The sequence below is a fragment of the Pleurodeles waltl genome, chromosome 10 (assembly GCF_031143425.1).
Source record: "Pleurodeles waltl isolate 20211129_DDA chromosome 10, aPleWal1.hap1.20221129, whole genome shotgun sequence".
Taxonomy (NCBI): domain Eukaryota; kingdom Metazoa; phylum Chordata; class Amphibia; order Caudata; family Salamandridae; genus Pleurodeles; species Pleurodeles waltl.
This window is the reverse complement of record NC_090449.1, coordinates 843053293-843080644: the sequence shown is the minus strand read 5'-3', so window position 1 is coordinate 843080644 and position 27352 is coordinate 843053293. Positions and strand designations below refer to the sequence as shown.

Here is a 27352-nt window from a genome sequence, read left to right as displayed (position 1 = left end):
CATTTTTTTATATTTGTTTGTGAATTAAGTAAAATATTTACTCATTTGTGTATTTATTTGATGAATGCCTCTTTCTGTATTTCTCTATATTGTTTTGCATTTCAAGTCATCATTGTTTAGACCATAGCCCATGGATTTCTATAATGAATCAATGGGGCCCCTGGAATCCAGTAATTAAGTGTGGGTACAGAAATCAAAAGATTTTGAACCACTTTTCTGATGGATACTTCTACCTGCAGATTCCTCACCTCTAAAACAAATCTAGGCATCAGACTGAATCTGAAAACTTCAAAGCTTTCACTACACTGGTACAGGGCGCTGTCTTCAGTCGACGCTGGTGGTGACTTCAGATGATGGCCCTAAAGCCACATAGAACCCACCTCAGGGCGATTACATTAGTTTCCTTTTTTTCTGTGCCTTTAACACGGATCCAGGGCTTTTTCTCCTGAGATTTATGACTTTTTCCTCACACAAAAAGTTTTTCTTTGTAGTTCCATGTCTCCAGCCAAGCATTCTGGCTTCAGGCCTGTAGGGGCTGCGAGGGACAGATATCCATCTCTGATCCCCCATACTATTTGCCTTTGCTGCTTGAATTCTGACCACAATTCTCACCGCTACTCAGTATAACCGCGAAGGCCATCAAGAAGCACAAGCCTAAGCTCTTCATGGCCATAGCCTCCTACGCAGATGACACCCAACTTATCCTCTCCCTCACCCGCAACCCCACCACCGCCAAAACCAACCTACACGCTGCTCTCCTCGACACCGCCAACTGGATGGCAACTAACCACCTCAAGCTTAACTCCAACAAAACCAGATCATCATCTTCTGCCCCAACAAAACCATATGGGACGACTCCTGGTGGCCCACTGCCCAAGGCCCCGCACCCACCCCAGCAAACCACGCACGCAACCTCAGCATCATCCTGGACCCCTCCCTCGCCATGACACAGCAAATCAATGCTCTAACCTCCTCCTGCTTCCACACAATCCGCACTCTAAAAAAAAATCCTTCAAATAGATTCCCCCAGAGACCAGGAAGACAGTCACCCATGCACTCATCAGCAGCAGACTAGACTACTACGGCGTGTGGTGCACTCTATGCCGGCACCACACTCAAACGCAAACTCCAGAGAATCCAGAACACAGCCGCACGCCTGTCCTTGGCCTCCCCGCCGCGAACGAATCTCACCACACCTCAAATCCCTTCACTGGCTCCCCATAGACAAGAGAATCACATTCACGATCCTCATCCACGCACACAAATCCCTCCACAACACCGGCCTAACCTACCTCAATGACAGAGTGAACTTCCACACTCCCACCCGTAACCTCCGATCAGCCGACCTCGCCCTAGCCACAGTCCCCCGCATCCAACGCACCACCACAGGAGGCAGGTCCTTCTCCTACCTCGCCCCCAAAACCTGGAACTCCCTCCCCACCAACCTCCGCAAAACCAAAGACCTCCTGCTCTTCAGAAAGAACCTCAAGACATGGTTGTTCGAACAGTGACCTTCCCTGCCGCCTCCCCCTTTGATCCCCCACCCACTCCCCCAAGCACCTTGAGACCCTCACGGGTGATTAGTGCACTCTATAATTGTTTTTGATTGATTGATAGCCTTGGAAGATGGGGGGGGGGGGGTCATCATGAATCTCATCAGATACTGCAGTGCCAAGGTTAAAGCTGTGCAGAGAAGTACTCTCTCTAGATGGATCATTCTTTGCATCAAAACCTGCTATGCTTTTGCCATGAAAAACCCTGTAGAAGGCAAAAGGGGTAATTCTACCAGAGACAAGTCTGCAATTTACGCTATGGTCAGAAGGTCCCCATTTTAGAGATCTGCAAGGTGGCAATGTGCGCATCCCTGCACACATTCCCCAAGCATTGCTACTTGGATTCTGAGGTGCATATGGGCAAATACTTTACCAGGTCCGTTCTGCAGGATTTCCTCATCTAACCATCTATCAACCCTCCTCCAGGGGTAGGATGTTGTTCTGAAATCCATTCTACAGTTGAGAAATCTAGAGGTCAAAGCATCCACCAGAAGAAGTTACTTACCTGTGTCAGACTAGATCCAGAAACTTCATAGTTCTCACATTGCCTGTAGGGGTGGCGCTGACTTTGGTCAACACCATAAGTCAGTCATGTCTGATGACGAGCCCAATGGCGCCCACCCTGGGGCAGTAATGTCACTTTCAATCAATTTTTTCAAAGCAAGCGGATGGACTGGCATAGACAGAGTGATGCAGTACCAAAAGCTAAATTGAGATCTTATTAACTTTCCCGGTAACTGATTCATGAAACGGGGAGGCGGGCGGTCTGTGTAGAGTCTGCAGGTGTACAGAGTATCCACTAGAAAGATCCTAGTTACTTTTTCGTATAGAGTCAAAGATGCTTTCATGGATCTAAAAGACTATAGTCCAGTGGTCTAAAGTGATGTTTAAAACATGACCGGTCCACAGCTCTTTTTTTTTTTTAGACCTGGCGGTGGCCAGAGATGCCTTTCACTCCCACAAGAGCTCCAGGTGCAAACAGTTCACCATCTTGATAGGCAAAGTGGCAGGATCCTTGGGGAACAACTTTATGATTGATTGTTTATTTATTTACTTCCTTTAACCACTATGATTCTGGTGGCGATCAGAAAAAGCCCTGGGTACTTCATCATTAGGGTGCATGCAGCTTGACCTCACCTGCTGTCTTTCATGAATCTCCTACACCTTTTTCCATCCTCTTCTGGCCAAGTTCATCCAATATGGGCAAGGGTTCCTCTCATACCATTGTTCAGCTTGAGTGCCTGGTGCATGAGGAGCTAGCAGTTACTCATTGTCTCCTCTCCTCTCCTCTGAGGCCATAAAGATCCTAGGAACTTCCAGGCAGGCTTACACCAGGTCACACTACAGTATCATTTGGCTACAAAATGCTGTATGGCATTGCCAAAGAGTATGAAGCAGCTCACTTGTTTGGTGGAGTGTAAGGTCCTTTTTCTGACATTTACCCAAATCCGCCTCAAAGTAGACTGGCCGGGGGATCCTTCTCTACCATCAATAATGCCATCAAAAGGCATCTCTCCTGTTAGGCACCCCGCAGGCTCAGACGTATTCTGCCAGATTGATGCACACACTTCCAGTGACCTCCTTTAACTGGAAGCTCCTATTTTGTTAGACATCCTTCCTATTCCCAATAATTTTGACCATGTTTCTTTTTCAGCCTAATAACATACAAACTTCTGAGCCTTACTCCCATCCATCGAGAAACAAATGGTCTTGAGGCCTCAATTCTCATTTGTTCTCAAGGTATTTGCCCTCTACGTCTTGTTTTTGGGCTCTTTTTTGGAACTTAATGGAAGAAAGAGGCCTTCGACAGTCCAGTGTTTCATGTGCTGCCACCACTGTGATATTTAGGGAGCTTCAGCTGTGCATCTGCAAACAGCGAGCATGCCAAAGGCAAGCCCATCTCAGCCCATCTTCGTCCCGGAAGTGCCTGACATGCTGCCCATTTGTGGCACCATATTAAGTACACTTGAGACAAATTACTTAAATGAAAACAGGGTTCTAAAATGTGTTTTGAGAGCCAGAGTAGTGGCCTGAAGGAGGGAATTAATGTAATTCAACAGGAATTTGCGGGCCATAAAGAATCCCCACACCCAAAAGTTAAGTGTGTGTTGCTTAATTGTCTAAATAAGCGTGCCAATCAGATTGCATTCTTTTTAGAATCCGAGAATCTCATTGTATCTGCCTCCCACCTGTTGTGCCAGTTTTGGAGTGAGTTTAGCGGATGCTATTACCTCACACCTGTTAAAGTTCTCCAGATTTTGTGTGATGGGGATTTTATATATGGTGTGATATAGCGAATAATTGCAATACTAATGATTTGTACCATGATATGAAAGCATTGAACCTTGAGCAACGTGTTCCCTCACCGAGACACGAAAAAAGGTCACTTAATCAACCTCATTTTCACTGCAAGCAACTTCATGGTAGTTGGAACACCATCAATCTGTTATGATCTGATCACTATAGGATACCTTTTTAATTAAACGGCAAATTACAATCTGTGGGATCTCCCAATTCTAAGTAGGCAGCATACTGAAGAGATAAACCAGTTTCTGATTAAAGTTGAATAGATTTTAAAGGCTCTAGACTCTAGTGAATGTAAAATTCAGTAAAAGGAAGCACCCTTTTACTCCTTAGTGCTCTAGGAACTGTTGAATGTAAAAAGGTGTTGTAAGAAATTTGAACACATTTAGTGAGCGTCATATGCAGAGGAAGATAGTGTGGCTTACAATTCTGAACTGAAATCCTATAAAAAATCTTTTAGACTGGAAAACGTATACTATTCTAACAAAATTCTAGGAGTGGAAAACTCAGACCGAAATGTTTTCAGAGTAGTAAAAGATTAATGTCTTCCCTCCTTCTCTAAAGTGGAGATTTGATGCTTCTACAAAGCGCAGTGAATGTTTTGCAATGTTCTTTTACGAAAAGATAAACAACTTTAGGGATTACTTAACTTGTGAGAGTACAGGGATAGAGGCACCTGTCGACCCTCATGTTATGCCACATATTATCAGGTTCGGAACCATTAGAGGTCAAGGCAGTGACAGCTTCAATGCTAACAACCAAACTGGGTTCTCTGGTGGAGCTATAAGCCCCACCTCCTAATATATGTTGGCTGTGGATGATCTGGCACCAGTCATTTCTGATTTGTGCAATATGTCTATTTAATTGATCAGCAGTCTGTCCTCAGTGGTGGAAGAACTCTCAATTTCTTTCATTTCTAAAGAAACCTTGAGCAGACCTGCTCCAATTACCGAACTATAGACCTATCTCAAGATTATCCTTCATCCATTCATTCCGTCTCCCTTCAGCTAAGGAGTGAGTGCAATTATTTAAATTTTCATAAAGGTTTACAGAAATGCCTGTTTCATTAATCTGGTTGTGGCATCAGTTTTACAGCACTAGTACACCCTTTGTAAGTATAACGATGCGCTCTATAGAACTACTTCATTATCATCATCAGGTTGTGACTAGGCTCCAATTGAATGAGTAGCTCTTTCTTCCTGTTGTTTTTTAAAAAAAAAAATTTAAACATGCATGTGTGCATGCCTCCTTGACTGAGCTGCACATTTTTGACAATTAGCAGGTATTTAGTTTTAACTGTGATTGAAACTGGGCACTGAATTCTACAGACAAATCTTGCATTTCCTGTTTCTATATTTTTCATCGTACCAACCCACCATCTGGTGTCCAAGAATACTGCATTAGGGATAAGGCAGCTTTGTGTCATTTTCTAAGTATATACCCATGAGAGAAATGTGCATGTGACTACAAAGGTTAGCCCAAATGCATTGTGCAGATAAAACACTTTTGATGCTTCTTCCCAAGGTTATGTTCACTTTCGAAACGAGTGAGGTGAGGTGGAGCCTACCCATAGTTGAAGCACTCAAGAAAGTAGGAATATGGCAAAGTTATCTTTACAGTGGCTCTGTTGCTTCATGTCCTAAGGCTATCTCTGATTGCAAACTTCTTCCCTTAAACGCCAGAGACTCAGCCTCACTAAACACTAAGGGCCTCATAAAGACCCTGGCTGCCGGAGGTAAGCTGGTGGTAACACCGCCAACAGGCTGGCAGTGCACCGCCAGCGTATAATGACCGTGGCGCATAAGCCACTGCCATACCGCCGGCCCCTCCAACATACGGCCAGGCTTCCGTCTGGCGGTCATAATCCCCAACCACCACCCTGTCTATGGCGGTAGACACTGCCATGAAAAGGCTGGTGGTAAGAGGGACTTGGGGTGCCCCTGGGGTCCCCTGCACTGCTCATGCACTTGGCATGGGCAGTGCAGGGGCCCCCAGGCACATTCCCATTGCGCATTTCACTGCCCGAATTTCGGGCACTGAAATGCACAACGGGTGCTGCTGCACCCGCTGCACATCAACATTGCCGCTGGCTCTATTATGAGCCGGCTGCAATGTTGATATGACTTTTCTGCTGTTTCCGTCCACTGACCCAGCGGAAAAGTCATAATAGGGAGACACATATACCGCTAGCACTGGCAGTATAGTGGCGTCCGCAGCTTCAGCAGTCTTTGAGAAAGACCGCCAAAGTCGTAATGAGGGTCTAAGTGGCTTCTTAGACTTAGATGAACACCCATGCAGAGGGCCAGGAAATGTCTACGTACAACACACATAACTCGAGCATAGTTCCTCACATACAGGTTCCATTGAACAGGTACACAAGCAGGATCCACTCCTGACACTCAGCAAGGCACAGTTTGTTTATGGCTAGTCCCCTTTGGTCAATCATTGCACCCAACCTGCCTTGAGGAATTGGGCAGCTGGGATTGGTTGCAGGACCTGGAATTTTCCAGGCTGTGCACCATTTTCTTCTTTTTTTTTTGTGCATAGTGGAGGTTGGCTGCAGGGTCTGGTCAAAGGCCAGGCCCAGCACTCAAGCCAATACAGACAGCAGAGCCCTGCTCCAAACTGCCTTCACCCATGCTCAGTGAGGTTGGGCTGTGGGGTCTTGCCATTGTCAAGACACTGCAACCAATCCACCACGGGCTACCAACCCTCACTGGGCGTTGTCCCAGGGTGGTTGGCTACACCCCTTTTTCTGTGTTTTTTCATGGGTTTGCAGACGCTTTTCCGGATCTGGAATCCCAGAACAAGAGTTCCAGCAAGGGTCCAAGACCCTTGCCAAGGTCTGTTTGTAAACCCTTGTTCTGAGTTTGTGAACCTTGGGCCACCCTGGAATCTGCAAACCTCACAGTTAAAGCATTTTTTGTAGCACATGCTGCTTCAGTAAACATGCTCTGCATACTCCTGCCATTTAGTTTTGGATACAGATGTTCGTATGTTGGTTTTCTTTGTAGAAGTCTTCAGTCTTGAGAGACTGTCTTTTTTTCCCCGTCATCGAGTTTGGACATTCCACCTCAAGGTTCAGGACTTTTGACAACTTCTTCAATTTGTTCTATTTCAGTCATCGAGAATCCTGATCCATCATCATGAGATCAATTGAATAGCATATCAGTAACGTTGTGTAAGGAAATGCCTCCTTGGCATGGTTGCCCCCTGACTTTTTGCCTTTGCTGATGCTATGTTTACAATTGAAAGTGTGCTGAGGCCTGCTAACCAGGCCCCAGCACCAGTGTTCTTTCCCTAACCTGTACTTTTGTATCCACAATTGGCAGACCCTGGCATCCAGATAAGTCCCTTGTAACTGGTACTTCTAGTACCAAGGGCCCTGATGCCAAGGAAGGTCTCTAAGGGCTGCAGCATGTCTTATGCCACCCTGGAGACCTCTCACTCAGCACAGACACACTGCTTACCAGCTTGTGTGTGCTAGTGAGGACAAAACGAGTAAGTCGACATGGCACTCCCCTCAGGGTGCCATGCCAGCCTCTCACTGCCTATGCAGTATAGGTAAGACACCCCTCTAGCAGGCCTTACAGCCCTAAGGCAGGGTGCACTATACCATAGGTGAGGGTACCAGTGCATGAGCATGGTACCCCTACAGTGTCTAAACAAAACCTTAGACATTGTAAGTGCAGGGTAGCCATAAGAGTATATGGTCTGGGAGTCTGTCAAACACGAACTCCACAGCACCATAATGGCTACACTGAAAACTGGGAAGTTTGGTATCAAACTTCTCAGCACAATAAATGCACACTGATGCCAGTGTACATTTTATTGTAAAATACACCCCAGAGGGCACCTTAGAGGCGCCCCCTGAAACTTAACCGACTATCTGTGTAGGCTGACTAGTTTTAGCAGCCTGCCACAAACCGAGACATGTTGCTGGCCCCATGGGGAGAGTGCCTTTGTCACTCTGAGGCCAGTAACAAAGCCTGCACTGGGTGGAGATGCTAACACCTCTCCCAGGCAGGAATTGTCACACCTGGCGGTGAGCCTCAAAGGCTCACCTCCTTTGTGCCAGCCCAGCAGGACACTCCAGCTAGTGGAGTTGCCCGCCCCCTCCGGCCAGGCCCCACTTTTGGCGGCAAGGCCGGAGAAAATAATGAGAATAACAAGGAGGAGTCACTGGCCAGTCAGGACAGCCCCTAAGGTGTCCTGAGCTGAGGTGACTCTAACTTTTAGAAATCCTCCATCTTGCAGATGGAGGATTCCCCCAATAGGGTTAGGATTGTGACCCCCTCCCCTTGGGAGGAGGCACAAAGAGGGTGTACCCACCCTCAGGGCTAGTAGCCATTGGCTACTAACCCCCCAGACCTAAACACGCCCTTAAATTTAGTATTTAAGGGCTACCCTGAACCCTAGAAAATTAGATTCCTGCAACTACAAGAAGAAGGACTGCCCAGCTGAAAACCCCTGCAGCGGAAGACCAGAAGACGACAACTGCCTTGGCTCCAGAAACTCACCGGCCTGTCTCCTGCCTTCCAAAGATCCTGCTCCAGCGACGCCTTCCGAAGGGACCAGCGACCTCGACATCCTCTGAGGACTGCCCCTGCTTCGAAAAGACAAGAAACTCCCGAGGACAGCGGACCTGCTCCAAGAAAAGCTGCAACTTTGTTTACAGCAACTTTAAAGATCCCTGCAAGCTCCCCGCAAGAAGCGTGAGACTTGCAACACTGCACCCGGCGACCCCGACTCGGCTGGTGGCGATCCAACACCTCAGGAGGGACCCCAGGACTACTCTAAGACTGTGAGTACAAAAACCTGTCCCCCCTGAGCCCCCACAGCGCCGCCTGCAGAGGGAATCCCGAGGCTTCCCCTGACCGCGACTCTTTGAACCTAAAGTCCCGACGCCTGGGAGAGACCCTGCACCCGCAGCCCCCAGGACCTGAAGGACCGGACTTTCACTGGAGAAGTGACCCCCAGGAGTCCCTCTCCCTTGCCCAAGTGGAGGTTTCCCCGAGGAACCCCCCCCTTGCCTGCCTGCAGCGCTGAAGAGATCCCGAGATCTCTCATAGACTAACATTGCGAACCCGACGCTTGTTTCTACACTGCACCCGGCCGCCCCCGCGCCGCTGAGGGTGAAATTTCTGTGTGGACTTGTGTCCCCCCCGGTGCCCTACAAAACCCCCCTGGTCTGCCCTCCGAAGACGCGGGTACTTACCTGCAAGCAGACCGGAACCGGGGCACCCCCTTCTCTCCATTCTAGCCTATGTGTTTTGGGCACCACTTTGAACTCTGCACCTGACCGGCCCTGAGCTGCTGGTGTGGTGACTTTGGGGTTGCTCTGAACCCCCAACGGTGGGCTACCTTGGACCAAGAACTGAACCCTGTAAGTGTCCTACTTACCTGGTAAAACTAACAAAAACTTACCTCCCCCAGGAACTGTGAAAATTGCACTAAGTGTCCACTTTTAAACCAGCTATTTGTCAATAACTTGAAAAGTATACATGCAATTTTGATGATTTGAAGTTCCTAAAGTACTTACCTGCAATACCTTTCGAATGAGATATTACATGTAGAATTTGAACCTGTGGTTCTTAAAATAAACTAAGAAAAGATATTTTTCTATATAAAAACCTATTGGCTGGATTTGTCTCTGAGTGTGTGTACCTCATTTATTGTCTATGTGTATGTACAACAAATGCTTAACACTACTCCTTGGATAAGCCTACTGCTCGACCACACTACCACAAAATAGAGCATTAGTATTATCTATTTTTACCACTATTTTACCTCTAAGGGGAACCCTTGGACTCTGTGCATGCTATTCCTTACTTTGAAATAGCACATACAGAGCCAACTTCCTACACGTTGTTATTTAGGTTTCAAAATGCATCCGAGAAGTTCCTTTCCAGGACTCAAGTCCTATTATGCATGCCTAGTGGGGGACACAGGAAGTTTGGAGAAAAAACCTTTTCAATTATAGCCAAGTATGACAAATGCCCTTAGTTGGATCACTATTGGTTTGCAACCTCTGCTTTTCTCCATAACATAAGGAACCTGCCTGTTCAGCTTGCCAAAATGTTCAAGAATAAAATGATAAGACATCATAGAAAACATTGCTGGGCACAATACAAGATGCAGCGTTGAGACACACCTGATATACCTGCTGCGCTCTATGCTGAAGAAACCTATTGTAACGGCGAAGGACTGTTCAGTACACAGATGGCACAGACCAAGGGGTCTGACCTCGAGGAGCAGCCTGCAGGGCATAAGGTAGCTCCATGATTAAGTACAAAGACCGGCCTGGCGCCACCATTCAACTGGGTCCTGTACTATGGGTATCCATTCAAATAGACTCTGTACTCATGGGGTTGGGAGCACATCTCCACCACATGACTGTCCAGCGTGTGCACGAGAACAGCAGGAACGTCGCATCAATTCCCTGGAACTGATGGCTGTTCATTTGGCACTCAGAGCACTTCCCACCCTTATTCAAGATAATACAGTCCCAGTAAAGATCAACTACATGACTGGCGGGTACCACATCCAGAACACTCTCCTCAGCTAAATGCCAAAATTCCTGGCATTTGGCCATTCACAATCGTGGGAGAGAAGAGAAAACCAACAAAAGGGATAGGGAGGAATTGAAAGTCCTTTGTAAACCCTCACTGGAGCTTCAACAGAAAACAATGCAAGGTACACAGTTTCTAAAAGAAGAATGACACCCCATAGCCGATTAGGGGGCTGTCCACAGGTCATCAGACATCACAGAGATTCCAAAGCAAATGGCTTCACTCACCAAGTGGTGACATGCTTAATCATTGGGCAATGCTCCACATCAAGCCGGCGCTGCAGTGCCTGACGGGCCCCAGAGGGGCTCTTTGCCGGAGATCTTTCGATTAGGATTGCCGGAATGTGTGTAGAATGAAGACGACCAGAAAGATTGCAATTAAAATTGACTATAAATTCAGAAGTTAACTATTTTATTAAGAACAAACTACTAGGAACCTATGTCAAGATTAAAACAATGGAGGAAAATATATGGTATAATGTCCAGATTGTCCTCTATGAAGTGGAAAAAAAAAAAACCTGAGGATTGCCCGACTAGTAACTCTTAAAGCGGAGGAATCTAAACCTGTCTGACACATATAATCTACACTACAGGATTAACGGTCAACACGTTTCTCGCCCTATTAATCCCTACGGATCTGTGGTGATTCTTTAGGACCTAAAAAAAAAAACTAGTCCTCACTAAGAAGGTAAAAAAGCTAAAGTCAAAAAATAATGTCTGACTAATACATTGCAGAGAAGTTACCCCCTGATGGTGATGAGCTGGAAAGATAAGAAATTGAAACATAAACACTCTAGAATACTATGGACAAGCATTGTTCATTGACAAATTATGTTCACATGCACACACTTTGGTGAAGTGGTAAAACCACACCCCTCTCAACAACAAATAGAGAGTGGAAAGTGCAGTGAAAGGGGACAAACTAAGTCTTGTGTAAGAATAATTCGGTGCTGCACACTCTCCGGGCTCACACACCCCTCCTGGCACAGTTCCTTGCTCAAGGTGTAGCTGATTTCACCAGTCTTTTAATGATTCCTGTATGCTTTCACCTGTACGCCTAAACTTTTTCCCTCTTTTGGCATACAAAGTCATTTCCAGGTTAAAAGCTGCCAGAAGGTACGTAAGCCATTGTTGAAAAGTCAGGGTGTCTTATCCAGCCAGCAGGAAGCAATACAAAGCCGAGCTATAGCCAGAGCTACAAAGATAAATCTTTGAACTTGTCTAGGAACTCTGTCTACTTGCACCCCCAGGAAAATAAGCTTATTAGTCAACACCACCCTTTTACCCACACACATATCGATAAGCTTAGAGATCTCCCTCCAAGGGGTGGTTAAAGAAGGGCAATTGCTGAACATATGGACTAAATCAGCCTCACCGGAATTGCATCGTGGGCAGGTAGTGCCCACTGAGCCACCCAATTTAGCAAATTATGTGCAGCGTGTAATAGAGGCCAAAATACTGCTTCAAAACGCATGGCTTGCAGATTAGCTGATAATAACATTGAATTTGCGAAATCCAGAGATTCCAGAAAGAGATGCCCTTCCTGCTCTGGCCCCAGCCTATTTGCCCACTTGACAGCTTGCTGTTATAAATCATCAGGGGTTAACTTATTTAGGGCCTGATTTTAACCTTGGCGGACGGCGGAGGCCGTCCGCCAAGGTTCCGCCGCCAAATGACCGCACCGCGGTCACAAGACCGCGGCGGCCATTCTAACATTTCCTCTGGGCCGGCGGGCGCTCTCCAAAAGAGCGCCCGCCGGCCCAGAGGAAATGCCCCTGCAACGAGGACGCCGGCTCAGAATTGAGCCGGCGTAGTTGCAGGGGTGCGACGGGTGCAGTTTGCACCCGTCGCGTATTTCAGTGTCTGCATGGCAGACACTGAAATACTTTGCGGGGCCCTCTTACGGGGGCCCCTGCAGTGCCCATGCCATGAGCATGGGCACTGCAGGGGCCCCCAGGATCCCCGCGGCACCCCCAACAGGATGGCAGTAGGGGGTGTCAGAATCCCCATGGCTGCGGAGCGCGCTCCGCAGCCATGGAGGATTCCCCCGAGCAGCGGAAAGTCGGCAGGAGACCGCCGACTTTCCGCTTCTGACCGCGGCTGAACCGCTGCGGTCAGAATGCTCGTGGGAGCACCGCCAGCCTGTTGGCGGTGCTCCCGTGGTCGGTGGCCCTGGCGGCCACCGGCCGCCAGGGTCAGAATGACCCCCATAGTTCCTTATAAATCTGGGTAATCGTACAGTTTTTGGTCCCAGATAATAGCTCCATAAGCCCTATAGAGTGAAGGCCTGAGGCCCACCCTTTCTCCTTGATTAGAAAATCTGCACCTTTAGGTATTTAAAGCACTCCCCTGGGGAAACTAAAGACTATCCACCACTCAATACACTATTTCAAACACTCAATCACTCCAATGATTAACCTTCTTGCAGCAGTTTCCTGCACGGTTGACTATGTTTTTTAATAGTGGTTTTTAGCTTTGTATATACATGAGAAAATGTATTAAATAATTTTCTAATATATTCCTTTATTGATAATTATCATTGGAGTGAATGACTTAGTTGCCTTTGCAAAACCCTACATGGGGAATCCCATTCTGAAGACAGGCTTTGCTAGATGGGATGGTTAAGTACATTTAGACTTGCAATGTTAAGCGCCAAGCACACAATATGTGTCCTGCCAAAGATGAATTTCACATGCAAAAATTTAGGCACTATGGCTTTCTTAAAAAAACATTCCTTTAGCTAAAATATGAAGGCTACTGCATGGTCAACAGAACACACATTCACTGAACATTACTGGTTTGACATTGAGGCCCGCCAGCATTCTTTAGTTGGTGAAACAGTGCTAAGAACATTGTTTCAAACATCTGTGTTGTCCACGTTGTAGCCACCGCGGGGGGGGAGTGCTTTATGCAGACCACTTGTACCTGCAGCCACAGGTGCTACAAATGAAACATATAACTTATCTATAGCCATCGGTTTGGTGCCTGTAGTGAGGTGGATTAAAATGCATCCACCCTCCTCTCCGTTAATGAGTAACGCCCACAGATATTTTCACTATTATGTTCCACAGCGCACAGCATCTGCCACTTTATCCTTGACACTGCACTCCACTTCAGCTACTCTCTTGCTGATCAAACAACAATCTGTGTTGAAGTCCTAGTCCTGGTGTATTATGGGCTAAGGGTTAAAGCACAACAGACCTGGTGTCTGAAAAACAACATCTAAAAAACATAACTTGCAAACATATGCTCCGAACAGTAGATGGACAGTAAAAAATAGGAATATACAGAGCAAGAAGATATGCAGCACTAGACACTACGGACAAGATGGTTGCAGGGTAAGTAACATTCTGGTAAAGGCTTTGTGGGTAATAGTGGAGGCTATGCTGGTTAGTGAGAGAAATATCTGCTGAATACAAAGGAGTGGGGAAAAAACAGAGCCCAGGTGAAGGTAATACCCTTAACCTCGTGACCCAAATGGATCTGCTCTGTGGAGGAGAGGATATGAAAGCCTTAAAAGGAATGATCTACAGTACAGGGGTAACTGCTAAGGTCATGGGAAACTTTTGTAGCCAAGGAGATTGCTGATGCTAGAGTGGACTCCATATACCCTAGTATACCCAAATCTAGTTCAGGACCTACAGCTGTTACTGTCCACAGTAAAGTTAGTAGTACCTGCTTGCAAGACAGCAACTATTCTCCAACTCTCCTCTGCACCCCATACTTATGTGCAGCAGTATTGGGTGCATTGTTGCTTACACCATTCTGTTGGAAACGTGACACACCTCACCTACCATGTCCCACTAAGTCCAAAATACAAACAACATCCTTACAACCATGCACTCTAAAGGGCATCTAAGGACCTTATGCAAACTGGATCGCTTTCTGACCTTAGCACATTTGTGAAGCTCTATACATAATGCAGTTGGGCCACCCAAAAAGTGTTTTAGGCCTCCTAGCAAGCGGTATGGAAAGTGATATGTAAATATTACTAGAATACAGACTGCATTTTTGAGCTGTATGGATGAGAAATATTTTTAGGAGGTTTGAACTATGTGTTTAGTGCTGAATTTAGACACTTCAGAGGGAACTATGTTTTTTTTCACTTTTGCATAGCAAGAATTTCACCTTCATTGGATCATTTGCTCTTTGGTCATGGCAGGTAGCTCCTTGACCATAAATTCAGTTTGTGCCCCTTGAATAGCTATTTCAGTCCCTGCATATACCTTTGTTTGTTTCTGAGGGGATTTGAGTGCAGAAGTCTGTTATCCCTTACTCTCCTCGGCACCTGCTCCTCTCCTGACTAGAAAAACAAACTGATGAAATAGAATGTCATTCCAGAGTGCCTTTTGTACCTACATATGGGTGGTGGGCTTATGTTTATGCATGGAGTGAGAATCTGTGCCTGTTTTCCTATATCTATCACGTTATCCTTCTTTCCCTTGAATGCATGATAATCACAGTAAATGTGCACACTTTTCCAGTGTCTTTACTAGCTAGTAGTGCTTGGTTAGAACCTGAAGTAGTTTTGTAATCTGAAGCCAATTAAAATGAATACATATAACATGGTCTCTTTTTTTTTTTTCCCCAGATGGACTGAACTGAGCATGATGAACGATGCAAGAAAGAACCATGGGTTGGTGTTCGTAAAAGACAAAATATTTGCTGTCGGTGGACAGAATAGTCTAGGTTTGTATATTTTTTGTTCCTCAATTGCTGTTCCCATTATCCTGCTATTCAGTTTAGTCATGTACATTCTTCCACGAAAATTAACTAAATATTTAATGTAGGCTTTTTTACGCCTTAAGGGCCCGCACAATTTAATTCAATGGCTAATGCATTCAAGTTCTTCCCTCTGGTGGTGTAGCTGGTAGCAGTTCAATTTTTTTTTTTGTCCTTCACACTTGACTAGCACTTCCTTGGCAGCTTGATTCTGTTATAGGGAGATGCTTGTGGTGCTCTGTTACAGTCACTGTGAGGTCAGCTGTGGCCAGCCCCTGCCTTACTCACAGCAGCCTGTATTGATCCATTGTCCCACAGTGATCGGAATTATTGTACAACTGCCAGCCGCGCAGTGGCAGCTTCATCCTAGAGTAAGCTGAGGCAGCCCAAATGGACTGACACGAGTACTGTAGCAAGGTGAAGGTATTATATGGCATGGAATACTGACACAATACCCAGTAGTGGACCTCAGATTCATTCTCAGCAAACCCTAGCTCAGTCCTCGTAGTGTGGCAAAGAGTAGAGAGGCTACTTAGAGGAACATGTGTAAAGCATTTCACATTACCAACATGGATGATAAGTAAATAACACACCTCAACAGAAATCCGATACCAGTATTGAAAAATATATTTTATTTTAATCTTAATTTAGACACCAAAACAAACTTTGTAGATTCTGTACAACCAGAGTTGTGATTTTTTTTTAAAGTCTTTAGAAAATACAGTACTTTGCAGAGTTAAAGGGCCTCCCTTGAAGTCATCTGGGAAAATAGCAGTGTTCACTCTGAAGCTTGTAGGGTGAGTTCCAACGAACTCTCTGGAACTTAAGGTTCTGCAGGGACCTAGTCCAAGATTCAACAGTCAGACTTCTGTTACCTTGCCCAGGGAGTCTGGTTGCAGATGTGACTTGGCTGTCCTTGGTGCTGAACGGTCTGCAGTGGTGTGTGCGTTTTGCACTCTGTTGCAAAACTGGACTTGGCAGTGGACTCACGTTCTACCCTTCCGATGTAGAGGTCTTTGGGGGACCAGGAATCGATGTTTGGGTCTTCTCCACTTCGTCAATGGCTCCGGGGGCAGAGGTAGCTCCTGGCTGTCAATCACCAGGCTGGTTGTGCCAAAGCTGTTCTGCTAGGCTTCTCCAGTTGAAGTCAGGTCTTTCAGGTTGCAGTCCCACAGGAGAGGGGTCGCTGGCGATGTCGGACTCTATGCTGGGGTGGTGCCAGGAGGGGGGGGGGGGATGGGGGGGGGGGGAACGTTGTGTGGCCGTTGGGTTCTGTGCAGGCGACAGACAAGCCTTGGTAGCTGCAAGGGTGGTCCAAGGGCTTTCTGGCAGCTGGAGGTAATTAGGTGTGGAGTAGAGCCTTGAAACTTGGTACGGGCCTCACTCCCACTCATTAGATGCTGACACTGAGTTTCTTTGGACTCAGGCACTCAGAGCCCTCTGGTCGGGACCAGCAAGTTTTAAACCTCTAGCACACGTTGGGCACTCGATTCCAGTACTGGTCCTCCTCTTTGCGCTGGGGCAGGAGTCCAGGTCCTGTTGTTGGTGCAGGCATCTCTTTGTGCTTATTTCTTCTTGTCCAGTTAAGATCTAAGTTCTGGTGCAGGGGAGCCCCCTAAATCCTGGTTTAGGGGACGTTTAAGATTGTGAGGGACAGTGACCAATAGGATACTGTCCATGCGGCTAGTCCTCCCCTGCAGTGACAACTTCCTGTGGGAGTACATCACTGTTTTACCCAGAACCCACTACCCTTAGGGTCTGCCAAGATGAAAAAACCCTTCCTTGGCTGTGCGGACCTCCTAGCCCACCTCAAAGGTGTAGCTAGTTTGAGAGAGGGGTATGCCTCCTGCATAGCTAATTTCCAACCTGCCCGGCCGGGCTGGCAACAAGGTCTTTATCCTTTGCTGGGGGACAGCTCTTGGCACATCAAAGGCAGGGAAAGCCTTTGAGGCTCACCCCCCTGATGCTAATCTCACTAGCCAGCTTGGGAGGGAGGCGGTGTGACCTCCTTCCTGCCTAGGCCCTTTCTCTTATGTCCTGCCAAGGTGCTAGCGCCACTGGCAGGTGGTCAGACTCTTGTCTGTGGTTGCAGCTGCTTAGGAGAGCCCGCCAAAATATTACAGGACTTGGTAACTTGGTGGGTACCCTCTAAGGGTGCCACGTGGGCATCTTCCTTTTAATCTTAAACATCGGCATCATTTTCAGGGTTAAAAATCAGTGTCTAATCCCAACATGACAAGATTAAGCCAGGCTATTGCAGAGCTGGACATCTGAGCAGTGATCAGATGCCAGCGCATGTTATCCAACGGACCGCCAGTTACTTGGGCCAGCATTGCAGTTTAAATGCCAGCATGGGGTGGCATATGTGCTTCTGCTTATATGCTCTTACTCATGAAACAGTGCACCCTGTCCTATGCCTACCAAAAGGGGTGACTGACCTGGCCATGGGCAGTAACAGGGACTCTGCCTGCACAGCACAGTACAGTTCATTATGGCTTTGCTCTCCAACCATCTCCTTGCTCTGGTTCCCCCTTTGACTATGAACATGCTGGCAATCTCTCCTCCTGCAGGGCCATTCAGATTTTTTTCTTCTTTCAGCAAGCAGACAGGCTTCTTTACATTAGGCAGAACCTCAGCTGCTCCAGCAGAAATTACTGACTTGATGTGGTGTCCCCTTCTGGCTGGGAGACTGGCTGCGAGACTGGCTGCCAGCTCTGGTCACAGAGCAGTGTAGAAGGCTGGCCTGGCTTATAGTGGGTACCTTGTGGTACTTACACCCTGTGCCAGGTCCAGTTATCCTTTATTAGTAGATTAGAGGTGTTTCTAGCAGCTTAGGCTGATAGAAGGTAGCTATGGCAAAGCAGCTTAGGCTGAACTAGGAGACGTCAAACCTCCTACTATACCTCTTATATCATATAGCACAATATCATAAGAAAACACAATACTCAGAGTTACTAAAAATAAAGGTACTTTATTTTAGTGACAATATGCCAAAAGTATCTCAGAGGATACCCTCACTTAGGAGGCAAGTAATATACACAATTTATATGTACACAAACCCAAAACAGGTAAGTAACAATAAGAAAAGTAGTGCCAACAATGTAGAATCACAATAGGATGCAAAAGGCAAACATAGGTCAGGAGCCCAGTAAACCCCAGATGAAGGTGTAAAAGGGCTGCCCCCAGGTGGAAGAAGCTGAAGATTCTGCAACAACGAAAAGGGCTAGGAACTTCTCCTTTGGATGGAAGATGTCCCACGGCGTGCTGGATGTTGCAGAAGTGTTTCCACGCAGAAATACCACAAACAAGCCTTGCTAGCTGCAAGGGTCGCGGTAGAGGTTTTTGGCTGCTGCTGGGGACCAGGAAGGACCAGGATGTCGCCCCCTGGAGGAGGAGACAGAGGGGGTGCTCAGCAACTCAGAGAGCCCCTGCAGAAGCAGGCAGCACCTGCAGAAGTACCAGAGCAGGCACTTGGTAGTTCTGTGTACTCAGAGTCACAAAAGGAGGGTCCCACGACGTTGGAGTCCAACTCAGCGGGTTGAGCACTGCAGGACGGAGTGCTGGGGACCCAGGCTAGGCTGTGCACAAAGGAATCCTTGGAGAAGTGCACAGAAGCCGGTGCAAATCACGCAGTACACAGGTTTGCTGTCTGGCGTGGGGAGGCAAGGACTTACCTCCACCAAATTTGGACAGAAGGGCCACTGGACTGTGGGAGACACTTGGACCCAGCTCCTGTGTTCCAGGGACCACGCTCGTCAGGATGGGAGGGGACCCAGTGGACTGGTGCTGCAGTCTTTTGGTGCCTGCGTTAGCAGGGGTAAGATTCTGTCGACCCAGGGGAGATTTCTTCTTGGCTTCCAGTGCAGGGTGAAGGCAGACAGCCCTCAGAGGATGCACCACCAGGAAACAGTTGAGAAAGCTGGCAGGATGAGGCGCTACAAAGTTGCTGGTAGTCGTCTTGCTACTTTGTTGTTGTTTTGCAGACGTCCTAGAGCAGTCAGCGGTCGATCCTTGGCAGAAGTTGAAGAGGGAAATGCAGAGGAACTCTGGTGAGCTCTTGCATTTGTTATCTGAGGAACAGCCCGGAGGAGAGACCCTAAATAGCCAGAAAAAGAGGTTTGGCTACCAAGAGAGGTAAGCACCTATCAGGAGAGGTCTCTGACGTCACCTGCTGGCACTGGCCACTCACAGCAGTCCATTGTGCCCCAACACCTCTGAATCCAAGATGGCAGAGGTCTGGGACACACTGGAGGAGCTCTGGGCACCTCCCCAGGGAGGTGCAGGTCAGGGGAGTGATCACTCCCCTTTCCTTTGTCCAGTTTCACGCCAGAGCAGGACTGGGGGATCCCTGAACCGGTGTAGACTGGCTTATGAAGAAATGGAAGCATTTCCAGAGGCTGGGGGAGGCTACTCCTCCCCAGCCCTTCACACCTATTTCCAAGGGGAGCAGATGTAACACCCTCTCACGGAGGAAATCCTTTGTTCTGCCTTCCTGGGGCTGGGCTGCCCAGACCCCAGGAGGCCAGAAACCTGTCTGAGGGGTTGGCAGTAGCAGCAATTGCAGTGGAAACCCTGGAAAGGCAGTTTGGCAGTACCCGGGTTCTGTGCTAGAGACCCGGGGGATCATGGAATTGGCCCCATGGAATTGACAATTCCATGATCTTAGACATGTTACATGGCCATGTTCGGAGTTACTATTGTGACGCTACACATAGGTAGTGACCTATGTGTAGTGCATGCGTGTAATGGTGTCCCCGCACTCACAAAGTTCGACAAATTTGCCCTGAACAATGTAGGGGCACCTTGGCTAGTGCCAGGGTGCCCACACACTAAGTGACTTGGCACTTAACCTTCACCAAGTGAGGGTTAGACATATAGGTGACTTATAAGTTACTTATGTGCTGTGAAATAACATGGACGCAGTCCTGTGTAAGAATTGGCAGAGCTCCCTATGAGTGGCAAAAGAAATGCTGCAGCCCATAGGGATCTCCTGAAACCCCAATACCCTGGGTACCTAGGCACCATATACAAGGGAATTATATGGGTGTTCTAGTGTGCCAATGAGAATTGGTAAAATTAGTCACTAGCCTGCAGTGGCAATTTTAGAAAGCAGAGAGAGCATAAACACTGAGGTTCTGGTTAGCAGAGCCTCAGTGATACAGTTAGGCACCACACAGGGAACACATACAGGGCATACATTATGAGCACTGGGGTCCTGTCTGGCAGGATCCCAGTGACACATGTCAAACACACTGACAACATAGGGTTTTCACTATGAGCACTGGGTCCTGGCTTGCAGGATCCCAGTGAGACAGTAAAAACACCCTGACATATACTCACAAACAGGCCAAAAGTGGGGGTAACAAGGCTAGAAAGAGGCTACCTTCCTACAAGCAGTGCTTTGAGTACTCTTCTTAGCACTTAGTTGCATGGATATGAAGTCATTGGAATTGAAAGAAAGTGTGACGGCTCAAGTTGTGAGTTTAATGTCTCAAACTTCAGAACAAGTTCCGAGTGGTTCTCCTTCAACTGTCCTACTCAGTCTGCTCTCCAGACAAAACCATTGTTTAAAGTGATCCTTTCCACACCAGGGAGCAGGGGAGCTGCCGCCACACTGGAGCACCCATAAGTTAGCACCATATTTGTCATCTTTGAACACCGGGTCTAACATGGAGGAAGGTGGGAACCTCCAGCTTAATTTGCGATATTGCGATGTATGCATAGCAGCCTAAAGCATGTGGTCTTATTGCTTGCAGGCAAGGACTACTGTGATTTTGAGACCATTCTGAAAGTTGAAGACTGGCAAAAAACAATCCCTTCCACACCAATGCCCCCTTTCCACTTTGAGATCATTTTCAGTGTCAACAAATTCTAAAACGTAAAAACCTTTGATGCAGACTGGCATTCACAGGCTCGTAGTCACCAGAATTATAACCTCCTCAAAATAATGCATTTGAAGGGCGCACCAGCACTGTCCTTTAGCTGAGGTGATTGCAATTCTTTACTGGACCTTGCGTGTGACAGGCAAGCCCTTTAAAGAAAGACCAGTGAACAAAACTTCACTAATAGTCTATTTATGTTTGATATATTGTCAGTAAGGTAAACAACATTAAAACTTTCAAAACAAAAGAATACTTTCATCCGTTTTAAAATAAGTCACTCTAAAAAGCATAATTCCCTATTCATCTTAAATCAATTCTGTACAGTATACAGCATATTGATAATATACAGCAAATGTTCGTCCATCTGCAACTAAAATTCTTGTGCGAAATGGAATAAAGTGCCTTAGGATGTACAAAGAACAAGAATTGGGAAATGCATTAGGTTACACCTGTGTGATTAATAATAAGCTGCTTTTGGTTTTAAGTTGTAGCTTGTTGAGCAGTTGTAAAAACTTTGTAAAAGTGTTATGACTTGTTTTTTGAGAAAGACAATGTTTTGTGCAGTAACTGGTGATAGTATAAAGCAGGGAAATTAGGTAAAGGGCAGAGGACAAAAAAACATGCAGGTGACAAGCACACTTGAAATGCATGCTGATACGAGGAAATTAAATAAAAAGTGTCAGAAAGGCAAAAGAAATGCAGCCAACAAGCATGCAGGGGAAGATTATGGGAACGCATGAGGAGAGTGCATATTCATCATGCGTTCCAAAGGAGTGCTAGCCATCTTATGTGAGTTAAAAAGTGCACCCAAGATGAAGCAAGATGGATAACAAAAGCATCATTCAATTGAAGTCTTCTTATGCTGCGGTTTACAGTTTAATCCAGTATATTTCTCTACACCAGTTATGAGCCAAACCAAAGTAAAGCCCTAGGGACAGGTACATTTTTCTAAATAAGTCTCAGTGGGATCTGCCACTAATTGGTATGGAACAAAACACCATGTTTGATGAATACATACATAAATATCACCGCCATGGAGAAACGGAAACAAATCTCTGCATCAACTATAACAATGCAACAAGCTAGAAGCTAGATGTGTGTGTGTTTGTCTTTGCATGCACACGTAAATGTAATTTAACCGTGTGCATCTTTGATTAAGGTGGCAGCAGTAAGTGGTGTTGACAGAAAGAATTTTGTCTTTATTTAGCCTTGCCCATCCTGCTCAGATTCTGCTGCTGGGGGTAGCCTGCCTGGATGTCATCTGCAGCACTATAATGTGGTGATGATATGATGATTTGTTTAAATTGCATTTCACTAAGGTAGCCTTATACTGAGGGCCATTGTGCAAGGGTGCCTGTGGTGGCTTGTTAGCAGTTTGTGCGCCAGTGCAGGCAGAGAGCAGGAATGCACCGTATCTTGATCGATAAGGCTCATTCCTGCCCTCTCCCTTCAATGCAGCTCAGCAAGGTGTCTTGCTGCTTTGCATGAAATAATGATAAATTCGGCCAATAATATTTATGATTAGAGATGCAATGTCATAAAATATGTTTCATAATTACTAAAATACAGACACACCATAAAATCTATGTCTTTAGTTCATAAATCAAAAACAAGCAGTCCGTCAGTCCAACCATCCAACTATCTATTACAATAGAATATTACTTCGCGGGAAATAGTCAATTTTTTGCGAAGACGCCATGGGCTTCCGGATTATTATATTTGACTGCCTCTGCTTGAGTTTATGCCTGTTTTGTTGTATCGAAACCACTAGAGGGCACCTTGCTCCGTCTCAGTAAAATCATCACTGTCTCAGAAACGTGGAAATATTATACAGTCGGGAAAATATCTACAAGCCAGTCACGGAAAAACGTGTTAGTTATGAGCAAATAAATAATTTTCTGTTGTTTTTAGGGGTCTTTTGTGGTGCATAGTGAAATGGTATAATGTGTCAAAAGTACCATATCTTTTAGTGAAAGTAGGGAACGGCGGAGGGTGACCGAAGTCATTTATGAGTGTGCAGAAACTGTGGGAAGAAGCTTTTTGTTTCACATACGAATTAAAAGCATTTCCTTTAAAGACAATGAAAAGGGAATAAGTACAAAAATGTCTCAAAACTGTTTTGACAAACGGTTTTTATGAAATACTGTGAAGTGGAAAATATTAACAATCGAAATACGGAGTCACATGGAATGTACGTATTCATTTCTATTTACAATCGACACACAATAGTTAGGGTTATATTTTTTCCTCAGAATAAATGCTGCGTTTACGTTGGTGCCTGGGGCAATGCCCTACATTGCCTAGCAGAAGGGGCAAGCGGAAGCTCGGCCTTACATGCTGATGACATCGGACATAGCCAAATGTTAAGTGCCCTAGTCGGTTTTTCCATCGGATTCACAAGGTGTGAAATGAAATGCATTGCAACTGTCGGACTACTGAGCATAAACAAAAATGCTTCTCTGATATCTGCCGTCAGCGCTCTCGTACTGCATGGTTTTAGAAGCATTTATAATGTAGTTGTCTTTGCTGCTCAGTGATGTTTCGATGATAAAATCAAAATGTTATAATTTCCAAATTAATTCAGGCATGCGTTACAGAGAGCGCAGTGGGCTGAATCACATTAAGTAAGCTTTGGAAGTGCTGTATAGGGCATGGTCTGAGAGTTAGTTTTAGACTGATCCGTATCATACCAAGCAGCCACCTCCGCATCAAAAGGGAGTGGGAGGAGGGCAGGAGTGCATTTCAGTGGAAAGCAGATAAACATTAATGAATAGGAACGTGCTCAAACAGAAGAATCAAAGCAAACAAACTACTATGTGAAAGCACACTTTAAACGAGTGCAGTCGTCAACAGGCAATGGCAGCCAAATGGTATCATTAGGCACGTTTTAAATCCGTTCAGCCAGGGGAAACTAATAAAACACAAGCAAATCAAAAAAGTTCCACCCATCAAAGACAAGCAACAGGAGAAACCAAAGCAGATGAACAGAACTTAGCCCTCCGGATACTGATAAGAGTAAACACGTGAGGAACAAGCTCTGGTAAATGCAGACAATAGTGCTACAGCCAATAGAAGTGGAGCAAAAGTAAGTGGCAAGCACAGGAACTAATGAAAAGCAAGGAAAGCAAGGGGGCGGGATCTAAGCCCCTTTTAAGATTTATATTAAATACAATAGATTTCACAAGCGTTGTGCAGGGGAAACCTAATAACTAGAAACTTGTATCGATGAATACCTTCCTTTATCTGACACAGATTTCAGTAAAATAAGTCATTTGTTCCTCTGTTCTTAGTAGAAACAAACTTAAACCCAATCATTTAATCTAATAACAACTTCATCTATCAAATCCATACTACCAGATAATTTCTCTATATATATATCCCTATTTCTTGTGCCAAGTTCAGTAGAGTGCATTAATATAATAGTAGTAGTAGAGTAAAACACCTTCACTCCTGTTTTTGAACTTTTACTAATAACATTAATCAATTAACTATATTTAAATATCTCCTCCTCTTATGTTTTCATTACAATATTTACAAATGTCCCCAATTTATAATATAATCTCAGATTTCACATTTCATAATACATGAAAGCCATACATCAGCTACCCATATCTGCCTAAAAACTCAGAGTTATAATTCTCTTCTTGCATTTAAAAATGTTTGCAAAGCGCATTCAGGTGCAATAATGTAATAGGCACAGTGTTACAGAAGGGACGGACTAGGGAAAGATCAATCTAATCTATTTTCTTAGTTTTATTCATCTTTCATTTAATCAATGTTGGAACTTTCCCCAGTATTTTGTTTGTCATCCTCCTTCTCATATTCGTATCTCTTATTTATATTTTAAATATGATTGCAGTTTGCCATCATGATCTGTATTCAGTGGGTGAGCCTGTTTTGTTCCACTTCCACATCCCTGTAGATCTTTTTAGGTGCAGTCTATTTTACCCAACTCTTACCCATTCTCTTCCTTTTTAGGATCGAGCCAGCGATAGCATGCGCTAGTGCATGCGTATCACCTGCGAGACACTGTTGTAGTTAGAAAAGGGCTTGGAGCCCACCCGTTGCTTATAATTTGCTGGATTGTGTGGAACTCTTCTTTACAGCCTTGTAATTGGTGACAGCTGGCATTTCATTATTTCCATTCCTGTCCGTGGTGCAGGGACCAAGTACTCATTGATGCAACTTAATCAGTGCCCATCCGCTGCTCCCAGCAAGATTGAGGTGCTATTTTGTTATTTTTAATTTCTCATGCCCTACACGCAGAAGGCGCATGGCTGGCAAAAACTTGCTCATCAGGATTAACAAAATTGCAAGCTTTTATTTTCTACAGTTAACTTTTCCGTTTTTGTTTTTGTTTTTTTGCCAAGTCTTCTTTTCTCAGTTTGTACTCATGTTATGTTCCGTTTTTGCTTATGGGCTCTATTCTCAAAAGATGACTATTATCTTGTAAAAATTGCAAAGCAGCATTGTTTTTTTCTTATGTGTAATTTTCTTAATAATGCTTTAACACATAAATGTGCAGTACACCCCAGTCCAACCCCACTCCAATCCAGTCCACCCCACTCCAATCCAAAACACCCCAATCCACTCAGTCTAAAACAATCTGCCACACCGAATCCAAAATATTCTGCCCCACATCAATCCAAAACAGTCTGCCCCACTCCAATAAAAAACAATCTGTCCCACTCCAATCCAAAACAATCTGCCCCACTCCAATCCAAAACAATCTGCTTCACTCGAATCCGAAACAATCTGCCCCATTTGAATCCAAAACAATCTGCCACACTCCAATCCAACCTGCCCCACTCCAATCCAAAACACTAGCCCCAATCCACTCCAATTCACCACACTCCAATCCTCCCAATCTGCCCCACTCCAATACCAAACAATCTTCTGCCCTCACTCCAATTCAAACCAATCTGTCCCACTCCAAACCAAAGCAACCTGCCCCCCTCCAATCCAAAATAATCTGCTGCACTCCAGTCCAAAACAATCTGCCCCACTCCAGTCAGCCCCACTCCAGTCCAATCCTCGCACTCCAGTCTAATCTATCTCACTCCATTCTAATCCACCGCACTCCAGTCCTCAGAACCCACCCCACTCCCAACTTCCCCACTTCAATCCAAACCAATATGCCCCACTCCAATACTGCAATCCAAAACATATGCCCCACTCCATTAAAGCAATCCAGAACAATCTGCCCTATTTCAGTCCACAGCAATCTGCCCCACCCCAATCCAAAACAATCTGCCCCAGGCCAATCAGAAACAAACTTCCCAAGTCCAACCTGCCCCACGCCAGTCTAAAACAATCGGCCCTACTGCAATCCAAAACAATCAGTCCCACTCCAGTTTAGAACAATCTCCCCCACTCCAATCAAGTCAATCTGCACCACTCTAATCTAAAACAGTCTACCCACTCAAATTCGCCCGTCTCTAATCTAATCCACCCCACTCCAATCCAGTCCACCCCTCTCCAGTCCAGTCCACCTCACCTGATTCACCCAACCCCACTCCAATCTGCCCTGCTCCAATCTGCCCCATTTCAATCTGTCCCACTCCAGTCCAAAACAGTCTGCCCTACTCCAGTCCAAAACATTCTGTCCCATTTTAGTCGAAAACAATCTTCCCTACTCCAGCCTAAAATTATCTGCTCCATTGTAATAAAAAACAATCTGTCCCATGCCAAACCATGATAATCTACCCCACTCTAGTCTGCCCTGCTACAATCCAAAACAGTCTGCATCAAACCAATCTGCACCACTCCAATCAAAAACAATCTGCCATACTGCTAACCAACGCAATCTGCTCCACTACAAACCAAAACAATCTGCCCCACTCATATCTGCTGCACTCAATCAAAATCAGTCTACCACACCCCAATCCAAAACAAGCTGCCCACTCCAATCCAAATCAATCTGCCACACCCCAATCCAAACCAATATGCCCCACTCCAATACTGCAATCCAAAACATCTGCCCCACTCCAATCCACACCCATATGCCCCACTCCATTAAAGCAATCCAGAACAATCTGCCCTATTTCAGTCCACAGCAATCTGCCCCACTCCAATCCAAAACAATCTGCCCCAGGCCAATCAGAAACCAACTTCCCAAGTCCAACCAGCCCCACGCCAGTCTAAAACAATCGGCCCTACTGCAATCCAAAACAATCAGTCCCACTCCAGTTTAGAACAATCTCCCCCACTCCAATCAAGTCAATCTGCACCACTCTAATCTAAAACAGTCTACCCACTCAAATTCGCCCGTCTCCAATCCAATCCACCCCACTCCAATCCAGTCCACCCCTCTCCAATCC

General features: G+C 45.8%; 1 protein-coding gene across 1 annotated transcript in view; it reads left to right on the top strand.

The window, feature by feature from the left end:
* KLHL7 (kelch like family member 7) overlaps positions 1–27352 on the top strand; it is a 247515-nt gene that overhangs the window by 200552 nt on the left and 19611 nt on the right. Inside the window, exon 10 of the mRNA XM_069211533.1 lies at positions 15020–15117. Within this exon, the coding sequence (XP_069067634.1) occupies positions 15020–15117 (98 nt within the window). The remainder of the gene's footprint in view (positions 1–15019; positions 15118–27352) is intronic.